The following is a 26348-nucleotide window of genomic DNA, read 5'->3' as shown; positions in this document are numbered from 1 at the left end:
TTGTGAGACAGGGTTTCTCTGTGTAGTCCTGGCTGTCCAGAACTCACTTTGTAGATCAGGCTGGCCTCGAACTCACAGAGATCCGCCTGCCTGCCTCTGCCTTCCGGGTGCTGGGATTAAAGGCATGAGCCGCCGCCGCCGCCGCCACCACCACCACCACCACCACCACCACCACCACCACCACCACCACCCAGCTTAGATTGACTTTTTAAAAAAGTACATATTTAAATGTTTAAAAGCACGATAACTACCTCTTCAGAACTGAGTTCGGAAGGCTGGTATTGCCACTGACCACCTGCCACAAGCCCCTGTTCTCCGGGGGCTGGCCTCAGTGCTAGCTCCCATACCAACACACAGGCTTGGGGCGGAGAAGTTCCATAAAATGAGATTTATTGCCAAATTTCAAGAAAGACGGTTCATAAGCAGAAGACGCTGGATGCCTCCTTCCATGGCGACAGGGAGGCAGTCCTGTGCGGTCCCCATCCCCGAGCCCCCGCTCCAGCATGAGAACCAACGGCATTCGGTCGTTAAGATGGCAGCCCCAAGACTACCTGCCCAGCTAGTCACTTGGCAGCACAGACTGGGGCTCTGATTCCTGGAAGCAGGGGACTTGGTAGAAGTCCAGCTGCCCTTGCTGCTGCGGACGATGACTGTTCCCAGGGGAAGATGGCAGGGGATCAGGACTGGACACCTGAGGACGTTCTTGCTCTTGTACGGGGGGGAAACAGAGGGAAAGGCAGGCTGGCCTAGGAGCCCAAGGAGTGTGGTCTGCAGCTGACAGTGGGGGGGCGGGGGGGAGGGGGGCTCGCAAGCCAGACACTGCTGTTCGCTCTGCCACTGTCGACTCCCCACGGCAAGAAAGTGACAGGACAGGGGTGAAGGCACCAACCTGCAGGGCGGGCAGGCCTCGGTGGGCACATCTGGCGGGCCGGGAGCAGGGTGAGTGGAGAGGCCACTGGCTGCTGGGACCCTCCTTTCTCTTCCAGTAAACAAAAGTGCACATGCAGAATCCTCAGGGCAGAGCCTATGTGGGGGCCCCCTCCCCCAGTGCCCCCAGCCCAGGCTCCAGCCTCAGTCCTGCTGACCGCTGCAGTGGGTTGGAGTCTGCAGAGCAGCCCCCCCCCCCCCGCAGCCAGAGGCAATGGGGGAGGGAGGGTGAAGGGGAGGGAGAAGACGCTCCTCTCATTAGGAAGCCAAGGAGGGGCTGCCCACCAGGGGCCTGATAGGTGGGTTTAGTCACAGACTCCAGCATGTGAAGGGAAGGGGGTGGGTGTGAACGGTCCAATCATAGAGACCCAGATAAATCCCATCTGGGAGGCACAGAAGGCGGGGTGGGGCAGAGGCCTCGAAAGGTTGATTAATGATAATTACATACAGGTTTTTCAGATGGTAACACAGGCCACTCTCGGGTTTTCATCTTCAGGAATGTGCAAAGATGGACAGAAGCTGGCCTGGGAGCAGAGTCTGCTCCAGGAGGCCAGAGATCCTCTTCTCCCCTGAAAGCCTGATCATCTAATCACAGCTCTCCAAAGAGGAAAGGACACTCCAGAGAAGATCTGCAGTTTACAGGAAGGGAAACGCCACAGAGCAAATGGCTCCTTCACCCAGACGCTTACCCATCTTTAGGCTCTAGCTAGGGGCCAGATTTCCCTCAGCTGACGGATGGACGACCCAACAGCCTGGCCCCAAGGCCCCTATAGCTACCCATACCAAGTGGGCGTGGCTGGCTGGAAACTGCCTGCTGACCAGGAGATGCGAGCCCCAGGCAGCTCAGCTGTGCTCTCCACAGAAGTCAGGAATGTAAACTATTGGGGGTGAGAACAGAGATGACACCATCCCGGAAACTCCAAGCACAGTGCCAAAGCCCTGGCGCAGTTTGCAACAACCCCACAGACCACAGGAGTATGTGCCCCATCCCAAGCCCAGAGCCTGGAAGAGGCCAGATCAGGGAGCCAGACAGGGAGCCCTAGGTGAGACCTGGCACCACTCGCCAGGGTAGGGTAGAAAGGACATCAGGAGCTTCAAGTCCTGGCCAAACTTGATGTCCCCAATGGTGCGTCTACAGCCTGAGCTGTAGCTCATTTCTTAGTAAGGCTGGGCAGTGACTCGGGGGTAGGTGAGTTTGTGCCTCGGGCTTGGCACCTAGGGTGCACTTCTCCTGTAGAGGGTCACCAGCTCCTTCCGTTTCTGCACCAGCCCAGGCGTTTCTTGGTTCAGCTCTCCCAAATCCCTCATCTCCTGCAGGACCTGGGTGGCCTGCCTCAGCTGCTCCACAGCCTGGCTGAGCAAGGACTCCGCACACACGGGCTGTGCCTCGCTGCCCAGCACCTGGTTCAACAACTGCTCGGTCTGTTTCGAGGCCACCTTCACTTCCAGCTGGGCCCGATACAACTTTTCCTTGGGCAGCTGTGGATGCTGAGGTCCGTCTCTGAGTAGGTCCCCGAGGGACGAGGAGCGAGGATGAAACTGTGACGGCAAGTCCCAGGAGGGTCGTGCTGGGGACGCCGCTGCATCCTCTGGGGCGGTTCCAGGGGTGCCCGTGGCCTCGGAGGCGTGGCAGACTCAGGATTGTCATCCATGCCATTCACAGAGTCCTGTGTTGGGCCTGGGGCAGTGGTCTCGGGGGCCTCGGACCTCTGGGGTGGACCAGAAGCATCCACCCCACTTATGCAGGCCTTCATCTTCTCCGACAGGATCTTGGGAGGGGGTGCAGGGGGCTTTTTGGTCTCCCTGGTGGCAGCCTCTGGAGTCTCTGAAGAGGGCACCTTGGGCGGCTGTGCACTCTCAAGAGCAGAAGGCTCCTCTGGGCTGGGGTTCTCCCAGCTCACCTTCAGTTTCTCAGACAATGTGCTGTTGGGGAGCCTCTTAAAGCCGCTGTCCTCCTCGGCTGGAGTCTCTGCACGGTCTTGACTCTCAGGATTGGCCTCGGGGCTGGTTGAGACAGGGGTCGGGGCTCTCTCTCCAGCAGGAGTCTCCACGGTGTCGTCAGCAGCGCTGGAAGGCTCTGGTCCTGGGGAAGGCTTGACGGGAGGCAGGAGAGCCCGGGTGGCTCGTGGGGCTCGGTTTCACTGGCTTCCTCGACAGGAGCAAATACTGGTGGTCCACTGTCTGGGACATCAAGGTCCAGGCGCGAAAGCCCATCAGAAGCTGCACTGGCTACCTGGTGTGAGGACGGTATCCAGGTGTCACCTTGGATGGCCACTGGGTCAAACACAGGTTCCCCACATTGCCTACTTCACCTACTTCTGCTTGCCTAGAGACCTCTATCCGGTCTTTCAGCCCTTGACTTGGCCTGATTCTGGGACCTTCCTCACAGTATGGGAACCTACCAGGGAGCTTCAGAGGTCAGGAAGTAGGGCTGAGCCAGAAGCCCCTTCCAAGGTCCCTCAAATGATATGGGGGTAGGGTGGGTGGAGTCCAGGCTGGGACTCTCACACCCTTTTACATTCACCACATGGTCTGGCCAACACTTGGGACCACTACTGAGGCAGGCCGCTTCCTAGATTCTCAGTCTCTTCTCCAAGGCTGGATTTCAACCTACCCCACACCCTCCCCTTGGCTAGTCCTTCTTCAGTTTCTCTCTGTGACTCCTCTCTCTCAGCTGACAGATAAGAACAGGCTATCTCACATCAAGAACAAACCTTCCAAGGACCCTGTGTCCTTCCTGACTACGGTCCCTCTTCGGGGGCCCCTGCAGCTCTGGACCCTATGGCTAAACCGATTCCTTCGCTTTGAGAACATGCTGCACGTGTGACCACTTACTTTCTCCCCAGTTCCTCCCTGGCTGTTGTGGCTGCCAGGTCCTGTATTGATGCCCCCAAATCCTAAGCCCAAGTCACCCAAGTCCACTTGCTTCGGCTAGCACTTCTTGATGATCTCTGTCCTGGCCACCAGCCCTCTCTTTTTAAAAGGCCTTCTCTTCTGCGGTAGCCATTGCTGGCGGCCCTTAAATGTCTTATTTGCTGAGGATTTTTTTTCCTGGCCTTTAAAGCCTCTCCCCATCAGTTCTACAGTCTTTTAGAGGGTACTCCTTATCGATTCCCCTTCTCCCCAACTGCCTGTACCTGGGCCTGTGACATCTTTTGCTTCCCACTGTGTATTATCAGCCCCTTCTCTTCCTCTTCAAGCCCTGACAGAGCCCGGGACCCCTCTCCCTTCATCTCTCCTCCTTTCAACCCAAATCCTCCCTACCAAGGATCTCAAACTGATCTCTGGAACATTTCTTCAATCCTATCCCCAACTCCCGCATCCTAGGCCTCCGTAATTCCTCCCCCTTCATTCCCAGCCTAATCCCCGAGCCAACTGAGGCCCCCGGCACACCCTACATTGTCAGGCCTGGTGCCTCAGCTCATACCGATTCCTCCAACCAGAGTCCCTCACTCCTGCCCATCAGCTAAGCTGGTGCTGTTGGATTTTAAGCTGTTGTATCTTCAAACACAACCCCTCCTGCCCCAGTCTCTGGGAGTCATTCTACTCCTGGCACTGGTCACAGCCAATAGGAGCAGGCCAACTTTCCTGCCGGAAGCCGATCGGTCACAGGTACCAGCTTCCCCAGCCTGTTTCCTCCGTCCCGGGCCACTGTGTGAACCCCGACTGCAAAAGGGCCCAGACATCTCTGTTGTCCTCCCTAAACACACACCACTTAGCCAGCCCCAACTCCAGGCTAGCCCCGAGCGTTGATCACCACCCTAAGGACCTGGAATCCCAGGCTCAGCTGACCTCCGCTTACTGAAGCCAAGGGAAGACCTTACCTCCTTTAGGTGGATTCTTGTTGGCGGCCGGCGCCGCTGGCCCCCACGTACCCGGTTCCGTGTCACATGCTCGAGGGCACAGGTCTTGTCTACTTTCACCTGGGAAGGTGTGAGAAGCAGGTGAGTCCCTGCCAGGTCTTGGGAAGGAAGATAGGAAAACACTCACTGCGCAGACTCAGAGTCGGGGCCTGCACGGGACAGCCTCACTCGGCAGGGCCAGCCCCTCCCCATGTGTCTCCCCACTGTGCGCCTCTGCTTTGCGCTGTGTGTCTGCCTTGTCATGGTGTTCGCTCTGCTGAGTGGGAAGCATTCTCATTCTCAGCAGTTAGCCTCTCCAGCTCAGTCCAGTACAGGAGGGGGATGCCAGATCATGACCCTCTGGTGTCTAGCATGCATTAAAGACTTGCCCTGACCTCATTTACTCTTCTAACCCAAGCTCAGCCCGGGAAAGGGCAGGGCCCCTATGGCTGGACCTGACTGGGTGAGGTAGCCTCTCTTCTCTGAGTCAGGAAAAGGTGGGCATGTAACATGGGAGGACTGGACTCTGGATGCCAGAACTGCCTGTTCCTGTGAGAAAGCGGGACTCCTACTCCACTGAGGAACAGATGGAACCTGCCAGAACTGCCAGTGACCCGCGAGGCCATGGCTTCTGTGGCCACTTTATCATCCATGATGTGGCCCGCCATCCCTTCTCCCATATAGGAACATTTTTCCATATAGTGACAAGGCTGAGCATGATACGGTGACATGGGTGAACACATAAGACTCACAGGCTGGGACAGGGCAAGGAGGCTTCTCTCAAGTCTCATCTTCTGCCATCCAAGTTGTTTTCAAAATACATTTTAGCCCAAACAGCTAAGGACTCATGATATCAAAGACAGATCCTTCCTAGGAGATCCTGGCCTCACGGGACATCTTGACCCCAAGCTTGACTTTTTTTTCCCCCAAGACAGGGTTTCTCTGTGTAGCCCTGGCTGTTCTGCAACTCGTTCTGTAGACCAGGCTGGCCTCGAACTCACAGAGATCCGCCACCACCACCTGGCACAAGCCTGATCTTTTAAACCATCATAACCATAGCCACCACTACAGCACAGAAGCCTCAGGAATGGAAGGTCATTGCAGACAAACAGGGAAACCCTGCCCGGCTGAGGCTTGTACGCCAACTGAAGAAGGAGCTCATGGGCTGGGCAGTGGTGTCGCACACCTTTAGTTCCAGCACTCAGGAGGCAGAGGCAGGCAGACCTCTGAGTCGAAGGCCAGGCTGGTCTATAGAGCAAGTTACAGGACAGCCAGGGCTACACAGAGAAACCCTGTCTCAAAAAAAGGGGGGGGAGTGCTCATGGGCTCTAAGCTCACCCCCAGTCCTCAGGCTTGGGGCTGCCACTGTTTACCCACTGAGATAGGGTTGGAAGGACATACAGCCAGTTCAGCCAGTTAAATTCTACCCACTACCTACATTCTTTTCTTCCCCCTTCGATACGGGTGATTGAGCCCAAGACCCTGTGCAGATGCCCACAATTATGCTCCCAGCCCACGTGCTTTTTAACGTAAAACAAATGACTTCAGGGCTGGCAATGTGGCTCAGCGGTGAGAGCACTTGTCTAGCATACAGGACGTCCTGGTTTAATCTCCAGTACTTCATAAAGCCAGGCTTGGTGGCACACCTGTAATCCTAGCATTTGGGAGGTGGAGGCAGGAGAATCAGAAGTTCAAGGTCATCCTTGGCTACATAGTGAGTTCAAAACCAGAATGCACAAGCTGACATTCTGTCTCAAAGGGAAAAAAAAACAAAAACAAAAAAAAACCTACCTAATTTACTCATGCCTTGATTTCACTGATCAAAACTGGACACTACCACTCACTTTGGAGGGCTTTTGGGAGACTAAATGAAGTCTGCCCCAGTGTGTGTAACAATGACAGAACTGGGGGTAGTCTGGAGTGAGGTGGGCACAGTCTTCTCCTAAACCGATGCGTCAGAGAACAAAGAACCATCCAGAGGACCACACCCCCATACCTCATCAAAAGCCTTGTTCTTCCCGCGGTTGATCCCTTCATTGAGGGCTTTAATCCAGGATTCCTTTTCTTCCCCACTGGGGGCCTGGAATTTGATGTCACTGACCTGTGAGAGACAGGTGGGGAGGATGGCAGATATTTTTAGGGCTCACATTTGGGGTCTTTAGGAAGCATCCCAACCCAGATTCCAAAGTGAAGCCTAAATGGCCCAGAGCAGTTCTGACATTGGCTTTAAGTGGGGGGAGGGGTCCCCTCCAGTCGGCAGCTTCCAGAGGCTTGGAGGGAATCAGCCTCGTCCTGTAGAAAGGGTTCTGATACGGTCCTGCTTCATTGGGCTCTGTCTCGGGATAAGATACATAAATAAAATCATGCTACATGAAGTAAGTACAAGCCAGAGACGGAGTGCTTCCGCTATGAGGTACCTAGAAAAACCAAAACTCGAGACAGAAAATAGAGCGGTGACCGGGAGGGACTGGAAGAAGAGAGAATGGGAGCCAGTGTTTAATGGATGTGGTTGCAGTTCCATGAGTTTTCAAAGAGTTCTGAAGGAGGATGGTGGTGATGGCGCCACCGTGTAAGTGTGAAATGAGTGCGTCTGAACTGTTCGCTCAAAAGTTAAGGAAATTTTGGTCAGGAATAATAGTGCATGCCGTCAATCCCAACACTCAAGAGGTACAGGCAGATCCCTATGTGTTTGAACCATTCTGGTCTACATAGAGTTCCAGACCAGCCAGGGACAGGGGCTACATAGTGAGACCATGTCTAAAAAAAAAAAAAATCTCTGTTTCATCATAGTTCTTATTTTTCTTTCATATGTACATGTATATGGCGTGTGTGCTGCATGCTCACATGTGTTTTGGAGCATGAATGTGTCTGCATGTTGACATGTGTTAAGTGTGATCGTGTGTGTGTGTGTGTGTGTGTGTGTGTGTGTGTGTGTGTGTAGGTTCAAGGTTATGACAGGCCCAAGATCGACTGTCTTCCTTGATCTTGTCTTCCTTTAGCGTTGAGAAGACAGAAGACTCTCTGTCTTCCGTACAGGCTGCAGGGTCTCTCTTGTGGAACCCGGAGCTCCCAGTTGGGCTGATCTGGCTAGCCTGCTTACTTTAGGGATGCTGCGTCTCTGCCTGCTGCGCACTGGGGTTACAGTGGTTCTTACAGGCGGACTGGGGATCTGAACTCTGGTATACAGGTTAGCGTGGTCAGCACTTTGTCACTGAGCCATCTTCCCTGCAACAGAACTGTTTCAAAAAGATGGATCTAGAGCTGGGGGTCCAGCTCAGCTATGGGTGGAGTGTTTAAACAGGAAGCACCAAGCCATGGCTGGCTTCGATCCCTAGCACCACACAAACCAGCTGTGGCTGTGCACGCCTGCGATCCCAGCCATTGGGAGGGAGAGGCAGAGGCAGATTTAGAGGTTCAAGGCCAGCTTGTATACCTGAGATCGTCTCAAGGAAAAAATACCAAAGGACCTAAATCTGCAGCTGGCCAGAATGGGTGCACACAGCACCCCAGTCTTCACCTGGGCAGTCTTACTTTTCCAATCCATACAATGGGATAACACAGTTTACCACAAAGCAACGCTAAAGGAATTTAACATCATCAAAACTAAGGCCTGGCACATAATAGGTGTTCAGTTAAGTAGTGAGTGAATGAGACAATATATGAATGAACCGGCCCTGGGTTCCTTCCCTCACCCCGTTTCTGGGCGGCTGCCCTACTCTCTGACCTCAAGATGCCCTAGTTCTCTGTTGCTGTGGCCAGCTTGCCCATCCCCCGCCCTGGTATTAGATAGCACCTCCTGCCCCTCTGCCAGTCAGTTATGTAACACCACAGCACAGTGCGCTGGGCCCGCCCCCCTCAGCATCCTCATTATATAACTTCCTCCTGGCAGTACCACCTCCTCCTCACACAGGACCCTAGGTCCCCCTCCACGCCAGCCACAGCCAAATGCTCATTTGCATGACCAGGCTAAATTAGATCCTGGCAGCCGATCTGCAGTTAAGTCAGAAACCCTAGGGCACCTTGGCAACCTCCTCTCAGCCCAGCCTTCAGGGCTGCAGGGTCTCAGGGAGAGACCACACGGCATACCCCGCGGGGTTCCAACGGCCACCCGATCCCGGGATGTGCTAGGGGTCTAGGCATCCCTTCTGACCCCGGCTGCTGCACCTGTTAGGGGTGCAGAGTCTGTGGGGCTCCCTCCCTGGAACAGACAGGCGTCTCAGAGTTGAGGAACCCACAACGGACGTCAGTAGCTGCAGGAGTGGAACAGGGAATAGTCAGGTGCCGAGTAACTGGTCTCAGAGGGCGGAGAACAGAACTATTAGGACTCAGTTGCCCCTTTCCCCACTGGCCCAGGCCACCAGCCACAGACTGCAGGGTGGGTATTAGCTCCCTAGGAGAGAGATGGCCTCAGGGGAAACCTATCGTGCCGGCCAATGGGGCTCACAGGGACGAGAGAACACAGTGTCATGGGGCTCTAAAGTACCGTGTAACCCTGACTCAGTGAGCTCCGCATACCACAGGGTTGACTGTCATAGGGACAATCGGAATGGACACCAAGGAGCTCCGCCTGGTGTGCTCAGGCCACAGCTCCGTGCCACAAGCCCTCTGAAGAAGCTCTAAGAACACAGACTGGAGCAGGAGAATAATCCATGCTAATAAGAATGGCTGCAGAACAGGCAGCCAAGGCCTGGGGAAGGGGGAAGGGCAGAGTGGCAGATAGGAAAAGGGGGGGGGGAGGGGAAGAGGAGGCCGGAAAGAGGAAAGGGCCAAGCTGGCCTCGACCAGCAGGGCAGCAGGGCCCAGCAGTGGCCACCCTGCTTCCTGGCAGCCGCTGTCTGTGACCTCATGGACAGGGGCGTGGGGATGAAGCGGCTGGGGAGTGGGGCACACAAGACACTGGAGCCTTTGTTTATTTGATTAGGGAGGAAAAAAAGGCAGCCTCAGGACCAGACAGCCAGGGTCACGTGACCTCCTGGCCAGCTAGAGGCCACAAGGAAGTTGGGGAACACCCAGGGCGATGGGAAAAGCAGGCACAGCAGGAGGACGTGCAGGGCCTCTGGGGAGGCCCACTCTAGTGTGGAATGATGAGGATCAAGGGCCCTGGAGCGGGAGCCTGCTTGTATCTTCGTCTCCACAGCCAGCCGGCCTGCACCACTGGCTCCTGCCCATCTCCCAAACTGTCCGGTTCCCCATCCCCCAGAACCAACTCAACTCTTGGAAGGGTAAGGGGCAGGAGGAAGGCTGTTACCACAGAAGCCCGAGAGGCTGCTGTACAGACAGGCTTCTCTGAAGGGGTCCGTAGTCCCACTGCTGGGAGACACCCTCCCACTCCACTCACCCCCCCCACCCTCACCCCTGCATCCCACTAGCCGGCAAAGTAGGTGACATGGGCAAAGGATAAAGAGGCAACGTCTCCTGTCACCCCACATCCACAGAAGACACACGCACACACACCATGACCTCAGGGCTGCTAAGTGGTATTTGCACATAGGGAAGCGCACATTTGTGAGCAGAGGAAGGTGCCGCTGACCTTTGTGAACTATGGACTTTGCACCTCTCAAACACAGACGCCTACTTCACACCTGCTCAGAAGGGCAGCAGGTCTCTAGGCCAAGAAAAGGCTTACAGGGCCTGAAAGACCATTCTCTTGTCCTCAAGTACCCTAAGCCACGGCTTATCAAATGAACTTGGGCCCTGGCCTTGACCCTCAGGACACCATAAACCTGCCCCTGTCTTGGTGATACATTCTTGGGCAGAACAGACTAATGAGGAAAGCACTGTGATGTCTTCCAGGGTCAGGGACCACAGAAGACTAGGATCCTAACTGATAAAGTGGGAGAGAAACCGGATGGTTCTAGTTGGCCCCGACTAGACCTGTTCCCCTCACCCAGCTTCTGAGATGAGGCCTTGCTTTGACAGGCTCCTCGGGATGTGGAGAGGTTAGGGTGAGGTGTGGCAGCAGCTGGCGAGAAGCACTGTGCACTTTGGCCGGCTTCAGATCTGATCTTCCTCCTGACATCCATGAACCTGTACATGTGTCAACAATACCCAGCAGACTTCCCGCCAGGGAAAAGTGGTAGACGGATTGAGGAGATGCTCCGTGGTGAAGAGCACCAGCTGTTCTTGCGGAGGACCCGGGTTCGATTCCCAGTACCCACCTGGTAGCTCACAACTGCCAATAACTCCAGTTCCAGGAGAGCTGACAACCTGGCACCAGGCATGCGCGTGGTGTACAGGCATGCGCGTGGTGTACAGGCATGCGCGTGGTGTACAGGCTTACATGCAGGCAAACACTGACACTCACGAATGAAAAACAAACCTTAAAATAAACGTGAATGGTACAAACAGCCAACTTCACCTGTAGTACCTAAAGAAGAGAGTCTCAGGCCAAAAAGCAAACCACAAAAGAGGAAAAGCCAGGGCCACGGGCCTCCTAGCTCTGGGCCCAGGAGAAGCCTGGAGGGAAGGATGGAGAGGAAGCCATATTCTTGCCTCTGCTCCTGCCTCTGTCGGGGCACTGAAGGACTGGTCAGGGTAGAGGACTTCTCTATAGCTGTCCTCTCTCAGCCTGTGCCTCCTACGTCCAGAATTCAGGGTCTGCCTTCCAGTGCATGCTTCCAATTACAGCCTGCAACGGTCGTCTCAGGGCTGAGAAAGGGAGAATTTCCAGCACAGACCACATCACCCATCAACCAGGGGATGCTGCTAGATTTAAGCCTCGGCCCACCTAATAGGGAACCTGCAGACTGCCCGGAGGGGCCCAGTCTGCCTTCTTCTCCACACTAATCTTCCCAGGCAGATCCTGGCCTGGGAGGGAGGCAGCCTTCAGGATCGCCCTTACCTTGTTCCCGGGGATCTCAGCAGGATAAAGCGGTGCTTCCGCTTGAAGACGGCACGAAGGTCCTGGCACTTCTCATAGCTTCCGAGTTCCACGGTCTCTACACATTTCTGCTCATCCTGGGGAGAGAGAGAGAGCCGAAAGAAGTGGCCGGATGAGTCAGATCCTCCAATAGCCTCAGTCACTGAATACACATGCCTGACTCCGGTTCTACTCGTCAAGAACATCGTATCACCAAGATGTGGTATTCAGACCCTAGCGAGGAAACAGTGCCAGTGTGTGCCGGCGGCAGGTGTCCAGTGTTCACCACCCTGATAAGAAGTGGGTGAGATACACGGTTAGGGGTGGGTTTGTGCCTAAGGGTTGGGTCCAGTGGGCCTAACCAGAGGCAAATGTAGGGGAAGCTAGGGAGGCTTAGAAAAGGATGCCTAGTAGTCTGTGCAGGCACAGTGGCAGAGGATGCCTGGGGGTCTGTGCAGGCACAGTGGCCGGGCAGAGAGCTGTAGAAGAGGAAGCCTAGAAGAATCCAGGATGACCTGAAACATGCTAAGAGCTTCCCATGAAGAGCATGAACCAGACAGACGTGGGCTCACACACCCTGCCTTCAGCCCCGTGATCTGGAGTCGTCCAGCTCCCTCACTTGACATCTCCCCATCCGGACAGCTAGCTAGGCAGAGGGGCCCCTCACCCCAGGCTGAAGGCCGCACACAACAGAGAGAAGAGCATTAAGGACATCCCCCCACCTCCACCCGACTACCACTCCAGCTTCATCACTGTGTAGGCCAGTGGCCAAGCAATGCCTGGTCTCCACCACTGGCTAGTTGTCCTGTGACAGTCACCGCCAAGACCAAAACCTTCCATCCTTCAGGGCAGCTCCTTAAGCAGTGAGGTAAATAACAACAACAACAACAAAGCTTCAAGAACTCCCTGAAAATGACCAGGTTCAGTAGGCCCCTTCCCTGCCACGGTAAGCAGAGCCCAGCTGCAAGGACTCAGACAAGCTGAGCTGCAAAGAAAGGCTACCTGGAAGAGGTTTAGACCAACTGAGGCGCCTGAGGAGGACACTCTCCGACCTGTTACGCTGCCTGCCGTGCAGTGGGTTCCAAGTTCCCAGCTCTTGTGGGCTGTCACCCATGCTGGGTGGCCTTTGGTGATGCAGCTGTCTGTGAGTCGTTTCTGCTTCTGTAAGAAACCTCTTACCCATGTTCCGTAAGTCACCCCAAGAAAACTCACTGGTTCTCCAAGCTGGACTTCGGTGGTGTCCGTACTCTGGTCTGTTGTGGGTTCCCTGTCTGGGGTGGGTAGATGAGTGTGTTTTGTCTCCCCAGGAAGATTTTTGTCACACAATACCAGGCTGCCCTCTGAACTTCCTGCCTGCCAGCCCCAACACTAGAAAGGTTTGGGGCATAGGATACCTCTCGGGCAAGCTGCTTAGAATAAGCTCTCCCTTAACAGTGGTCAACTGGTTCCTCTTCTGGAGGTGACCCAGTTGGTACAACTTCCTGGGAAGCAGAAGCAGGCCGTGTGTGTGTGTGTGTGTGTGTGTGTGTGTGTGTGTGTGTGTGTGTGACCCCGGACAGCCTGGAGTTTGCTATGTAGACCAAGCTGGCCTCAAACTCACAGAAATCCACCTGTCTCTGCCTCCTAAGCAATGGAAATTGAAAGTGTACACCGCACACATGAGACAGGGTTTCTCTGTATAAACCTGACTGTCCTGGACATCCATTTGTAGATCAGGCTGGCCTCGAACTCACAGAGATCTTCCTGCCTTTGCCTCCCGAGTACTGAAGTTAAAGACGTGCGCCACCACTGCCCGGCTTGATCGATGCTTCTTAATTGGCTGCTCTGTGCCAGTGGCCCTCCAGTGTAGGATCTAGTGCTCTCAGGCCTCTGAGGTCCCCGTCACTTACCGCCAGGGCCACGCAAACATCTACACAAGCGCCATCCAGTGCATTAATGCCACTTGGTAAGTTGCTAGAAATGCAACTTTGTGGGCACCTTCTGACCCAATCATAAACTTCGGGAGCATGGGCCTGAAAATGTGAACTGTTTGTTTTGTTTTTCAAGACAGGGTTTCTCTGCGCAGCCCTGGCTGTCCTGGAACTCACTCTGTAGACCAGGCTGGCTCTGCTTCCCAAGTGCTGGGGACAACGTGAATTTTAACTATCACTCCAGGTGACCCTGGTGTAAGTAAACCCCTGAGAACCATATGCCAGACATATTCAATCTTAGCAGCCTTGAGGCTTTTAATAACATCTAAACCTGCTAGAGACACCACACACTGTGGCTGCAGTACAGGGAAATCAGGGAACTGAGCAGTAGGCTGCCTCCCAGCTGGCTAGCTTCCATAGCACTGGAAGGTGTTAGACTGCTGGGAGAAAACGGTCATCAGTGGTCTTTTCCAGCTAAAAGCCTGCAAATACAAGTCAATCTGCCAGGCAAGATGTGCTCACTGATGCAATAATGTCACAGCTGTTACGGGTATAACCAACTTCTTTCTGAGGCCTGCTCCACAGAACAGAATTCTTATCTGCTCTTATTAAACCTGTCATGGTCTGGAGAGATGGCTCAGAGGTTAAGAACAACTGTTGCTCTTGCAGAGAACCTGGGTTCATTTCCCACATCCTCGTGGTGTTTCATAACCATCCATAATTCCAGTTCTAGGGGAAGATCTGATGACTTTTCTTCTGACCTCCATAGACACTAGGCATGAATGTGATGCACATATATACATGTAGGCAAAACATTCAAGCACATAAAATAATATTTTTTTTGGAGACTGGGTTTCTCTGTGTAGCCCTGGCTGTCCTGAAACTCCCTCTGTAGATCAGGCTGGCCTGGAACTCAGGGATCTGCCTGCCTCTGTCTCCTGAGTGCTAGGGCTTAAGGTGTGTACCACCACTGCCTTGAAAGATGAATCTTAAAACAACAATAACAACAAAAAATAAAATAAAATAAAAAACACCTGGTCAAAGACCATGTTGGGGAAGTCCAAGCTGGAAACTTGGACTTCCCCAACATGGAATTGTTTTCTTAAATGCACACATTGTCAAACTGCCTTTTACATATATGTCTATAATGCACAGATTAGTGTTGCTCTCAGCCTTGGTCAGAGAATTTCTGTTTACAGTGGCGAACGTTAATGCAGAGAGTCAGAACTGATCAGAGTGTTGAGAATAACTGCTGAGTGTTCAACTCTAAACAGGACATCTACATCAATCCCTTAAGGATCAGAGAACATCACGGAAGTGTGGGTGGAAAGAATGTAAGAGCCAGTGGATGGGAAGGAGAGCTGTGAAACGCTGCCTCCTGGACATGATACACTGTTGCAACCATGAATTCCCAGCAGCGGTGGCTACCTGCACACCATTCTCACAAGACTAGGCCCATCAACATTCTGTCATGGATGGGGAGGGGATCATGAGGCCCCACCCAACCCCGAGGAGCTAGGGCAGTCAATGATTGCTGAGAAAGAAGTCATATTCCTGGTGGCGTAATCACTGTTAACATACCCTTGCTTAAGTACATAACCCCCTACTTATGGCCATGTAAGCAACCCTAGTTAAAGGTTGTGGGGTGCAAACATACGTACGTATGTACGTACGTACACACACACACACACACACACACACACACACACACACACACACACAAAACATACTGGGTATGGTGGCACACACCTTTAATCCCATCACTTGAGAGAGGCAGAGACAGGAGGATCTCTGAGTTTGAGGCCAGCCTGGTCTACACACTGAGTTCCAAGCCAGCTAGTGCTATACACTGAGATCTTGAATTATAACAAAACCAAAAAACACTTCAACCAAATATGGAACTAAATGAGGGACTTGTTAGGAAGAAAGTTCAACAGAGTTGGAGGGCGATACATAGATTACTGGGGGAGGGGGGTATGATCACAGTAAAATAATGTGTGGGGTGTGTATATAGATATAGATAGCTATAGATAGCTATATATATATAATCAAATATATAAAAATTAAAAAGAAAAACAGAGAGCCAGCAAGATGGCTGAGTAGGTGTACTGGGTGGTTTTGTGTGTGAACTTGACACAAGCTAGAGTCAGAGAGGAAGGAGCCTCAGCTGAGGAAACGCCTCCTTGAGATTCAGCAGTACAGCATTTTCTCATTTAGTGATCACTGGGGGAGGGCCCAGTCCATGATGGGTGGTGCCATCCCCGGGATGCTGGTCCTGGGTTCTATAAGAAGGTGGGCTGAGCAAGCCATGGGAAGCAAGGCAGTAAGCAGCACCCCTCCATGGCCTCTGCATCCAGGATCCTGCCCTGTTTGAGTTCCTGTCCTGACTTCCTTCCATCGTGAACAGCAATACTGAAGTGTAAGCCTAATAAATCCTCTCCTCCCCAACTTGCTTTTTGGTCATGGTGTTTCATCACAGCAATAGAAACCCTAAGTAAGACAGTAAGTAGGTAAATATTCTTACTGCCAAATTTGATAGCCTGAGTTCAATCCCCAGAAGCCACACGGTGGAAGGAGAGAGGTACTCCCTCACGTTGTCCTCTGATTGCCACAGTAACAGTATGGCACACGTCCCTCCACCCCACAAGTAAGTAAATAAACAAATAAGGCAAAAGGACTTTTATAAGAGCCCCCCCACACCCAGATAACATCTCATATCAACGTTAGGGGTGAGGCTCAGACCTCAGTACTTTTCAAGGCAGATGGCTATATGGATAAGGTAGCTAACCAGTGACCTGTTTTCTCTTCAGCCTTTCAGGGGTTAAAAGACTGGATGGCCGGGGCGCCTGATCTCTCTGTCCAGGTTCCATCAGGTGCCACTTCCCTCTTTTTCTTCCACACATCTCTTTTTAACCACTGATCCTCCATCCTGTCCAGGTTCTTCCATGAAGCATATGACCAGAAAAATGCTTCTATTCTGGGATGCTACCCTGCCATGGTCCTCCAGACTTCCGTGCTCTTGTGTCTTACCCACTACTGGGGAGGGGGAGTTGCAAACATCTGTAAAGCGCCCGCCAAGTACCACGCCAGATGCCGGGAACACTGAGCCTTGACGAGAGGAGCATGGTTCTCCCGTGTTCTGTCCACATGAAGCAGTTCTCCGAGGAGGAATACAGGGCCTGCAGCTATAGCTCAGGGGCTAGAGCCCTTGCCTCGAATACACAAAGCCCTGGGTTTCCCCTCAGCATCACACAAACCAGGCATAATGGCTTAATGGCTGACAACCTGAGGGGGTCCCTTCTCTCCTTCAAGGCCTGTCGGGGTCTCTCTCTCTCTCTCTCTCTCTCTCTCTCTCTCTCTCTCTCTCACACACACACACACACACACACACACACACACACACACACACACACAGGCGCGCCGGGCAGTGGTGGCACACGCCTTTAATCCCAGCCCAGCACTTGGGAGGCAGAGGCAGGAGGATCTCTGAGTTCGAGGTCAGCCTGGTCTACAAAGTAAGTTCCAGGAAAGGTGCAAATCTCTGTGAGTTTGAGGCCAGCCTGGTCTACAAAGTGAGTTCCAGGAAAGGTGCAAAGCTAAACAGAGAAACCCTGATTCAAAAAACCAATAATAATAATAATAATAATAATAATAATAATAATAATAATAATAATAAATAAATACATACATACATACATACATACATACATTCTTTGTGCATAGCCCTTACGGAGTTGGGGATTTAGCTCAGTGGTAGAGCACTTGCCTAGCAAGCACAAGGCCCTGGGTTCAATCCTCAGCTCCAAAAAAAAAAAAAAATACAAAACCAAACACACGGGGGTGGGGTGGGGTGGGGTGGGGGGTGGGAGGGTGAGGAATCCGTTTGCCAGAATGGTGCCCAGCCTAGAGTAAGACCTCCAAAGTCTTCCTGTGCATCCAGGAGAAGCACCAGCAGCACCACCACACCCACACCTCCCCAGGCCTCCCCAGTGGACAACTTCTGGCCCAAATGTCCCCTATTCTTAGGAACAAATTCAGTCGTCTTCACCACCCAGCTCCCCAACGCTGCCTGGCTTGGGCCAACTCCTCTACACCCGAAGTGCTGAATCATCCAGGACCTTCTGCCGTTCAGAGGAAAGGATAAAGCAGGAGGCACTGGGCGGGGGCAACAGTTTTGGAACATCAGCCTCTGACAGCAGAGAAACAGCCAAGAGCCGTCCACACTCGCCTGGTTCCTTACATCAGAAAGAGGAATTGAACTAATAAGCATTTCTCAATCCCTTCTCCCGAGCCAAGCTCCATCCCTGGGTGCTAAGTTCTTGGAATTACATGTGAGTTTTTAATAGTGATTCTTTTTTTTTTAAAGTGTGATTTGGATTTTTCACATTTAGGGAATGTGAAACCCTCCCTGCTTCCCAGCTGTGGCCAGATGTGGAGAGGCAGTCTAGGGCAAGTATGGCAGTGCCTGATGGGCTGACAGCTGAGAGCCTATCATTCAACTCCTGCAGCAGCTGGCACTGGAAAAAACATATCAGCCCTCCTCCCCCTTTTCTTTTTCTAATAAAAATATCCCTAGTCTGCACTTTCCCAGCTGTGGCACATCCTAATTTGGTAAGTACAGAACATCTGGGAGGCTGTCTGTTCATCGTCATTCCTTACTGTTCTCTCCCACAGCTTCCCCGTCATCCAGACTCCTGGGGACTCAGCAGGACAGGACAGGCAAGGTGCTTTTCCTTTCCTTTTCTCTCTTTCTGAGACAGGGTTTCTCTGTTTAGCCTTGGCTGACCTAGAACTCACTCTGTAGACCAGGTTGGCCTAGAACTCAGAGATTCACCTGCCTCTGCTCCCGAGTGCTGGGATTAAAGGCGTGCACCACCACCACCACCACCACCACCACCACCACCACCACCACCCGGCTGGCAAGGCGCTTTTCAAAGGCAACTCCTTGAAACCCTTAGATCAGGTTACTTGGGCTTCCTTGGCCCAGGGCACTTAGGGATTCTGGAAGCTGCTTAAAGGAGCTGAGAGAGGCTGACGGGAGATGCAAGCTCCTTCCTTCCCTCTTCATAGATTCTGTCCATGAGGGCACACAGTGTGACCCCATTCTTAGTGACCAGCCCTCTGGTAACCACCTTTCCTCCAACTCTTCATATAACAGCATTTCTGATGCTTCCTTCATTAATAATTTTAGCTTCTGTTTTGAGACAGGATCTCACACTATAGTCTAGACTGACCTCAAATTCAGGGCAATCCTCCTGTCTCACTGGGATTATAGGCTGTCAATTTTAGTATTCCTGGTGGTCCAAATCCTAAGCCTAGGAAGGGGACGAGAGTCTAAGTGTAACCCCAACATTTCTGCCGTGAGATGGGAAACAGAGACAGGAAAATCCCCAGGAGGCCTGTGGTCCAGCTAGCCTCAAGTATACAGACAAGAGACACTCTCGCTCAAACAAGATAGAGGTGAGAACTGTCACTCAAGGCTGTCTTCCAACCTCCATACATGTGCCTTGGCATATACAAGCCCACAGACGAATACTTATGCATACACATGTGTTGTGCACATATATTTGTATACAGAATAAATAAATCTTTAATAAGTATCAACTGTTAGTTCAGTGTTGGAGAAGACAGTGTGCAACAGCCTGGCAGTTACAAAGTCTGATAAAGGATTCCAAGCCTCAGTGGAAGTTTCTAGTACCAATTCCAACTGGAAACCCCTTCAGGCCTACGTCTGTTGTTGAAGATGGCAAGCAGTATTTAACGTTTTATTTGTTTCTTTGTTATTGTTGTTTTTGGGACAGTGTCTATGTAGTCCTGACTATCCTGGAACTCACTAATTAGACCAGGCTGTCCTCCAACTCACAGATATCCTCCTGCCTCAGTGAGTGCTGGGATTAAAGGCATAACTACCACTCTTATTATATATTTAACACTTTTAAATTTTTCAGCTGGATGGTGGTGGCACACGCTTTTAATCCCAGCACTCGGGAGGCAGAGGCAGGCGGATCTTGGTTAGTTCAAGGCCAGCCTGGGTTACAGAGTGAGTTCTAGGAGAGGCGCAAAGCTACACAGAGAAACCCTGTCTAAAAAAAAACAAAAAGCAAAAAACAAAACCAAAAAACCAAAAAACAAAACAAAAAACAAAAAAAAAAAGAAAGAAAGAAAGAGAAACAAAAACAGAACTGGAGCAAATCTTCCAGCTGCAAGTCCTCACCTCATTCTCACAGACCAGCAGCTGGGCTTGGCAGAGGAGCAGGTAGCGGTCTTTCCATAAGCCCAGGAGCCCCCCACTGCTCTTCTTGATCCAGCCAGCCTTGTCTGCAGTCCGAGCTTCACGAGGCTTCTCACTCCCCTCCTTCACACTCTGAAAGACAGCACCGGGGCACACCATGAGGGCTGTTGCCATGAAGCCATATGGTCCACAGACCACACAGGGGATGCATCCCTTGTTGGGTACCTCATCCTACGTGAAGTTTCCTCAGGAACCCTCACAGCAGATACCAGAAAGAAACAGCAACAGTAACAGCCACCACCTTATACACGAGCCACGGTGTGCACTTCACACATAGTTTCGCCTAACCTTTACAATTGCTCTCCAAGATGGCGGCCCTGTTAGCCGCAAGTCACGGCAAACTGAAATTCAGGTTGTGTAGCTAGACCAAACCAAGATTCAAAGCAGGTCTCTCTGAACTCATTTTCTCCCCACTCTGGTGTTTATGAAACTGGCGAGCAAATGCGTTGAGCCCATATAATGTCACACGTCACAGGAGAGAGAACAAAGGCAACATAATCTGCTTCGTGGCGTACTCGGTGGGGAGATGGAGCAGCTAAGCAAGCAAATGCCCAGAAACGTGCACGTTAACTATGCAAAGTGCCATGAAGGGACAGGTGAGACACCTCAGTGAGTTAGGTAATTGCCACCAAACCTGAGTTCCATCCCCAGAACCCACACGGTGGAAGAAGAGAGCCAACCTTCTGATCTCCATATGCACGTGCACACACACACACACACACACACACACACACACACACACACATACACACACACACATACACACACACACACACACATACACACACACATACACACACATACACACACACACACACACACACACGCATACACACACACGTGCATGCACACACACGTGTGCACACACACACACATACACACACACACACACAAATGCAATGAAAAAAGAAAAGTTCACAAGTAGGCACTGGTGTGTAAGAGGACACTGGGACCTGGTGGCCCAGAAAGACCTCCTGAAATAGAGGCTGATTAAGCCAGGCCTGGAAGGGCAAGAGGGACCAGGCAGTGTAAAGAAATCTCTCTCTACATATACCTTCCTGACTTTCTAGAGAATCCAATCCAGCTTCCTGTCCTGAGGCAGGGGACTCCCTAGCCCTCCTCCCCATGCCAGGGTAGGATTGTGGGGTGGCTACTTCCTCTGATGAGGACTCCGGGAATCGTCTCTTCGATCACAGGCTGGTATAGGGATTAAGTTCAAATCATTCTGTAGAAGGTAGGGACATGGCAGCCTCAGGGTCTGTCACTCACATCTAATGCCCCACCCACAACCTGTTCGGATGGCTGGGTGCTGGGTACATAGGTACATACATGTCTACATGCCTACCCGATGGGGTCAGATTCACCTCTCGGTCCGAAACACTTAATCTTCTCCTTTGATACCTAATGGAAGCTGAGGTTCTATCTGTAAAAATAAAAATTTAAATATACCCTATTTGCTAACAACTGTGCTGAACTGAGAGGTAGCTGGGGTACTGAGGGGGAAAGAGGGTAGTCAATGGGGCATCAGAATCTAGAGGATACTAGAAGGAAATCAACACCGACTAATTTCAACTACGCTGTAATTTACATAGAGCTCCAAAAAGGGGCCCCATTTAAAGGCACGCCTCTCCCCAGAGATACCCTGTGGCCACAGATGTCTTTGGAAGGACAAGCCCAGGCAGATATAAGTGTGGTGCGCTGTCAGGAGCTGGGCAGGGCCTGGCTTCTGTGTTATGGCAGAGAGGCTCCAGCCTGCTTGTCACTATGGCCCTTCTCCCTCCTGGAACCCCACACGCTCTGCTTTACTGGGAACATGGGCTTTGGAGCCCACGCCACGCAGACCAGAAAGAGGTGGAGCAAACGACGCCACCTCTTTCTGCGTCTCCGTTTGTTCACCTGGGGAACTGAGAGGCTGGCTAACAGTTCCTGTAGGAATAGGAATCCATCTTGCTTTTCTGCCTTTTGACCAAGGTCAATCTAGAAATAGGACTCCATGGGGGGGGTTTGTTTTGTTCACTGATGTCCCCAGACTGCTGCCTAGACAGTGCCTGGCACACAGTGGAGGGCTTGATACACGTCTGTTACTGAACAAAAATAAGGCACATATCCTAGGAAACCTTGGTGATTGGCAGCTGTCACTCCTGTTACTCTTGTCACTGCCCATCACTGCCTGCCGCACTTGGAGTCTCAGGGACCTTCCCTCCAGATCCGGTTCTCAATTTAGAACCAGGGCTGAGCTATATCTGCTGGCCCCACATCTCCAGGAATGTGGGCTATCCCTTCTGGTCTTCTAACTTGTGGATGGCAGAGAAATGGGGAAGTGGGCTGGTTCCAGATGATCTTCCCCGATGCAGGAATGAGGAAGTGAGGAGGCTGACAGTTATGAGCTCCCCTGCCAGGGGAAGAGGAAAGAGACTGCAGGGCTCTTCGACAATAACAGGGAGGTTCTCCCATTCAATCATGTACCCAGCTGCCTCTCCCTAGCCACTGCTGATACCACGCCATTTGCTAGGCTCTCGCAGGCTGGGGGATGCCCAGGGACCTGAGTCTCTCAGTGACCCAGGCAGGCTGCAACAAGGTCCAGGGCTGGAAGAGAAGAACTACAGAACAGGAATCCCTGTGCCCACGTGGCATGCGTGCACACTTCTATCAGCACGCCAGCGCTGATGGGCACCTCCTAGGCCCGGAGCTCTCCAAGTCTCCTGAACAAGGTGGTGGGGGACTGTGGAAATCGAAGCTGCTGATCGCATCTCCAAGCTCCAAGTTTATCTTCTGACTGCAGGGAGTGCAACCCACCACCCACGGGTTTGTAAAGGGAATCTCACGCCCCTGGGGTCTCCCCCACCTGCCACCTCCACCGCCTGACATGTGAAACTTCACATATCAGTTGGAAGCTCTGGAGGCCAAAGGCTGGAACCTGCGCCTTGGTCGCTGTCACCTCTGGACTGCGTGTGCACACCAGTGCCTAGTGAATACCAAGACGAGATTAGCTACGGAAGCTAGTCCAAGGTCTGTGAGGATGGGTGGGACCAGGATGGACTGGGCAGGAGGGGATGTTGGGTTAGGGGAGGGGACAGTTGAGGGTTTGCAGATGGTGTGAAGCAAAGCCCAGCTATCCTACGGGAGGCCTGGCTAATCGCCAGGGTCCTACTTGCCTCCACCCTCCACCGCACTCCCTCCCGGCCCCTTAGACCTCCTCCCACCAGGGGTCTGGCTACACCCCAGTAAGTTTTAACATGGCGCCCTCCCCTTGGCAGGGTTCACAGGGGAGGTTTTGTCTTGCTCGGCCCAGGCTCTCCAGCTCCTCTCTTCTTCTTGACCAGCTGACCACTGCTTCTGTTCCCCTCCCAGCCATCCTCAGCAGGCCTTCTCCTGTCTACTGCAAGCAGCGTCTGATAACCCCATGGCACCAGCTTGGCTCCCAAGGCCTGACATGGGAGTGTCTCGGGGTTACTCTTTAAAAAAGCAAGGGAGAAAAAAGAGACAGGGTACCTTGCCCCTGAGTAGGAAAGAGACAGATGAAAAGCTACAACCAAGTTACAACAGACAGAAGCCAGCAGAAGAAACCTTGTTGGCGCGGCACGTGACGGGCAGCTTGTGATGACTTCTGCCCTTCAAGTAAACCCAACGATAGTCTGCCTAAATCCTAAAAGCTTCACTCCAAGGCAAGCATGGTGGCACATGCCTTTAATCCCAGCACTTAGGAGGCAAAGACAGGAGGATCTCTGAGTTCAAGGCCAGCCTGGTTTATATAGGGAGTACTAGGTCACCAGCCAGGACGACATAGTGAGACCCTGTCTCAAAAGAAAAAAAAAATACTAAGGACCTACTCTATCAGAGCCTCAGAATGAAGCGTATGGAGAGAGGAAAAAAATACAGGCCCTGCCCTAAGGGATCTTCCAGGCTAATGAAGACAGTGTACAATCTGTGCGGGGAGCTTTAGGCGGGTGGGTGGCTATCTCCTACTTGAGGGAGCTCTTGTCTGTTGGGAAACTCATGGCACTTACCCTGAGGGATTTCCCCACCCTTGCCTTCTGCTGGGGTGAGGGCCTGGGGTTGGTACAGAAGTTCTCTCAGAAGGCAGGTGTATGTGGAGAAGTAAAGGCAAAAAGGCATCAAAGACTTGACATTCTCGTGGCTCTGGAGAGGATGCTCCAAGTTAAGAGCACTGGCTGCTCTTCCAGAGGACCTGGGTTCGATTCCTGGCACCTACATGGCAGCTCACAACCATCTGTAACTCCAAGTTTCAGGCTACCTGATGTCCTCTTCTGGCCTCCACAGGCACAAGCATGCAAGTAGTTGATAGACATGTATGCACGCAAAACACCCATACACATAAAAACAATTTTTTTTTAAAAGACTTCATATTCTCAACCCTTTTACCACAGAAAGAAAAGCACGCAGAAAGAGCAAGAGGTTAGCCCGCCTCACAAAACCAGTGCTTTGACAGGACACGCCTGTCTCAATAAGGGTCAGGGCCGGTGGGCAGTCTGGAGCCAGGGAAAGGCATGAGTTTGGGAGGGCAATGGGGCGGAACCAGGGAGGCCTAGAGCTAAGGTTTCCAACCTTCCTCCAGGGACAACAACAACACCTCCATTGATATTTTTGGTTTCCAGAGCTTTTTGCACACACATTATCAAATTTCTGGATTCCCCTTCCCTTCTCATTTTACAGTTGGGAAAATGAGGACCAGAAAACACAGACAGCCAGAGGCCAGAGCCCAGACCAGCACCTCTCCAAGCCTCAGCCTGACAGGGACCACCATCCTGCATCCTACACAGAGGCCACGGGAGGCTTGGTCCCAGGGTGCCTGGGACCCAGGGAGTGCTGAGCGTGAGGATGGCAGACAGCTATGTGAAAGTGAGGTGAAACGGTGGCCTGAGGTCAGGACAGAGTAAGTGACCATGATCAAGAGGCACAGAGGCACAGGGAAACAAGTGAACACCATTAAGTAGGAAGCAACAAGAGTTAGGGGTACCAAAGAGAGAACAGACACAGAGAGCCCCTGACCCTGTGGATGAGACCTGGGGGTTGGATAGAGGAAGTAGCATGGGCAAGACTTTAATGAGTCGGATGTGTCAGGAGTTCTTGGTATCTGGGAGTCAGAAAGTAGCAATGTTAGCGATTATGAACCAGAGGGAGCACAGGGCAGTGCTGAGCCCAGGGAGCCCGAGGAGAACTTCCTTTAACTGGGGACCAGAGCAGATCAGGAGATGGAGTAATCCTGACCCACATCCTCTGGGAACAGGGGAGGGGCCTTGGACAGAGAGCACACAGCCGGCTGCAGGAGGGGAACGGAGGGGCAGGCTGCAGCCCCACCCCTGAGAGCCAGAGAAACCATAGCAAAACATACTAGCCTGACTTTGCCCCCTACCTGTACCCACTCTGAGTTCAGGGACCACAAAATACTGTTAGGTCTAGGGGAGGAGGCTAGGCCCTAATGTTTTATAGAAGAGGAAACACAGACTGGGAGGGGAAGTGACTTATCTACCATCCCACACAAACTCAGGGTCTAGCCTGGAGGGAACAGAGCCTTGCTGCTCCAGGAAATACGCAAGTGGACACTGACAGGAACACAGGCAGCTGAGCTCACTGAAGGCAACCCCCAGTTGGCAGGGTGGCTCCGGGAGGGAAAGCTTCATCTTTCTTCCCCACCCTTCAAAGGACAAGAAAGTTTTCTTTTTACTCATTTCATGAGCACGCTATAGGTGACTGCTGTAGACTGGACCCTTGGATATAACGGGAATGGTGCAAGAGCCGGGGACGGTGAGGCTCAAGGGGCATTGCTAATCCAGCCCTTGCTTCTGGGAGAGTTAGCTGACCCGACCCTTCAACTAAGGTCCTCAGATAGACAAGGGCAAGAGCAGTGGGGACTCTTGAGAGATGTACACAAGGAAGACAAAAGCAATTTCTTCGGTCCTGCCACCAGGCTCCGTTACAGCCTCATTCCTTGAGACAGTCGCCCAGGACCCCGAAGAACTTTCCTCCCCTAGCACACAAACGTAAGCAGTCTGACCCCTTAGGAGGAGACCTGGCCTTGGCAGGCGAGAAACGCCAAGAAAGGGTGTAACGGGATTCAGGCACAACAACCCAATCTACTTTCAGCAAGTCACCCAACTCTCCAGAGCCTCAGTCTCCCCGCCAATCCAGTGGGAATCGTGACAGGCACTGTTTCCAGTTGGTGAGAAAAGCGCAAAACATAACCGAGGATGCTGTCGGCGAGGTGCAGGACGACGAGACCCCCATCCCGCCCCTACCCCGTCGGTCCAGGCTCTCTGCCTGAAGGAAGGAAGGGAAAGAGCGTGCAGAGACCGGTGGAAGGAGGGCGGGCAGGACCCCAGTCCAGCACCCTGCTCCGTCTGGCCCAGCCCTCACCTCCTCCTCCATGGCGAGTCTGTGAGGTCCGGCCGTTCAGGCGCTCAGTGCTGCCCGCGCGGCGCGGGCTCCGCTTGCTCCATCTGTGCGCAGCCGGGCGGCGGCTCGCTATCGACTGTCCCGCCGGCCGCCCGAGGCCCAAG

The 26348-nt window shown here is 52.7% G+C and overlaps 1 protein-coding gene across 1 annotated transcript; it reads right to left on the bottom strand.

Annotated features, from left to right (window-relative positions):
* Positions 1 to 373: 373 nt before the first annotated feature.
* Plekho2 (pleckstrin homology domain containing O2) lies at positions 374 to 26336 on the bottom strand. Its single transcript, XM_028864500.2, is given in 9 exon segments — positions 374 to 2550; positions 2553 to 3043; positions 3046 to 3160; positions 4752 to 4850; positions 6766 to 6870; positions 9285 to 9456; positions 11611 to 11726; positions 19753 to 19902; positions 26206 to 26336. Coding segments are annotated over 9 exon segments (1668 nt in total). The 5' UTR covers positions 26218 to 26336; the 3' UTR covers positions 374 to 2142.
* Between the last annotated feature and the right edge of the window lie 12 nt (positions 26337 to 26348).

This window comes from Peromyscus leucopus, chromosome 7 (genome assembly GCF_004664715.2).
Source record: "Peromyscus leucopus breed LL Stock chromosome 7, UCI_PerLeu_2.1, whole genome shotgun sequence".
In the NCBI taxonomy this organism is placed as follows: domain Eukaryota; kingdom Metazoa; phylum Chordata; class Mammalia; order Rodentia; family Cricetidae; genus Peromyscus; species Peromyscus leucopus.
Note: the sequence above shows the minus strand (reverse complement) of the source record. Positions and strands in the feature narration are given on the sequence as shown.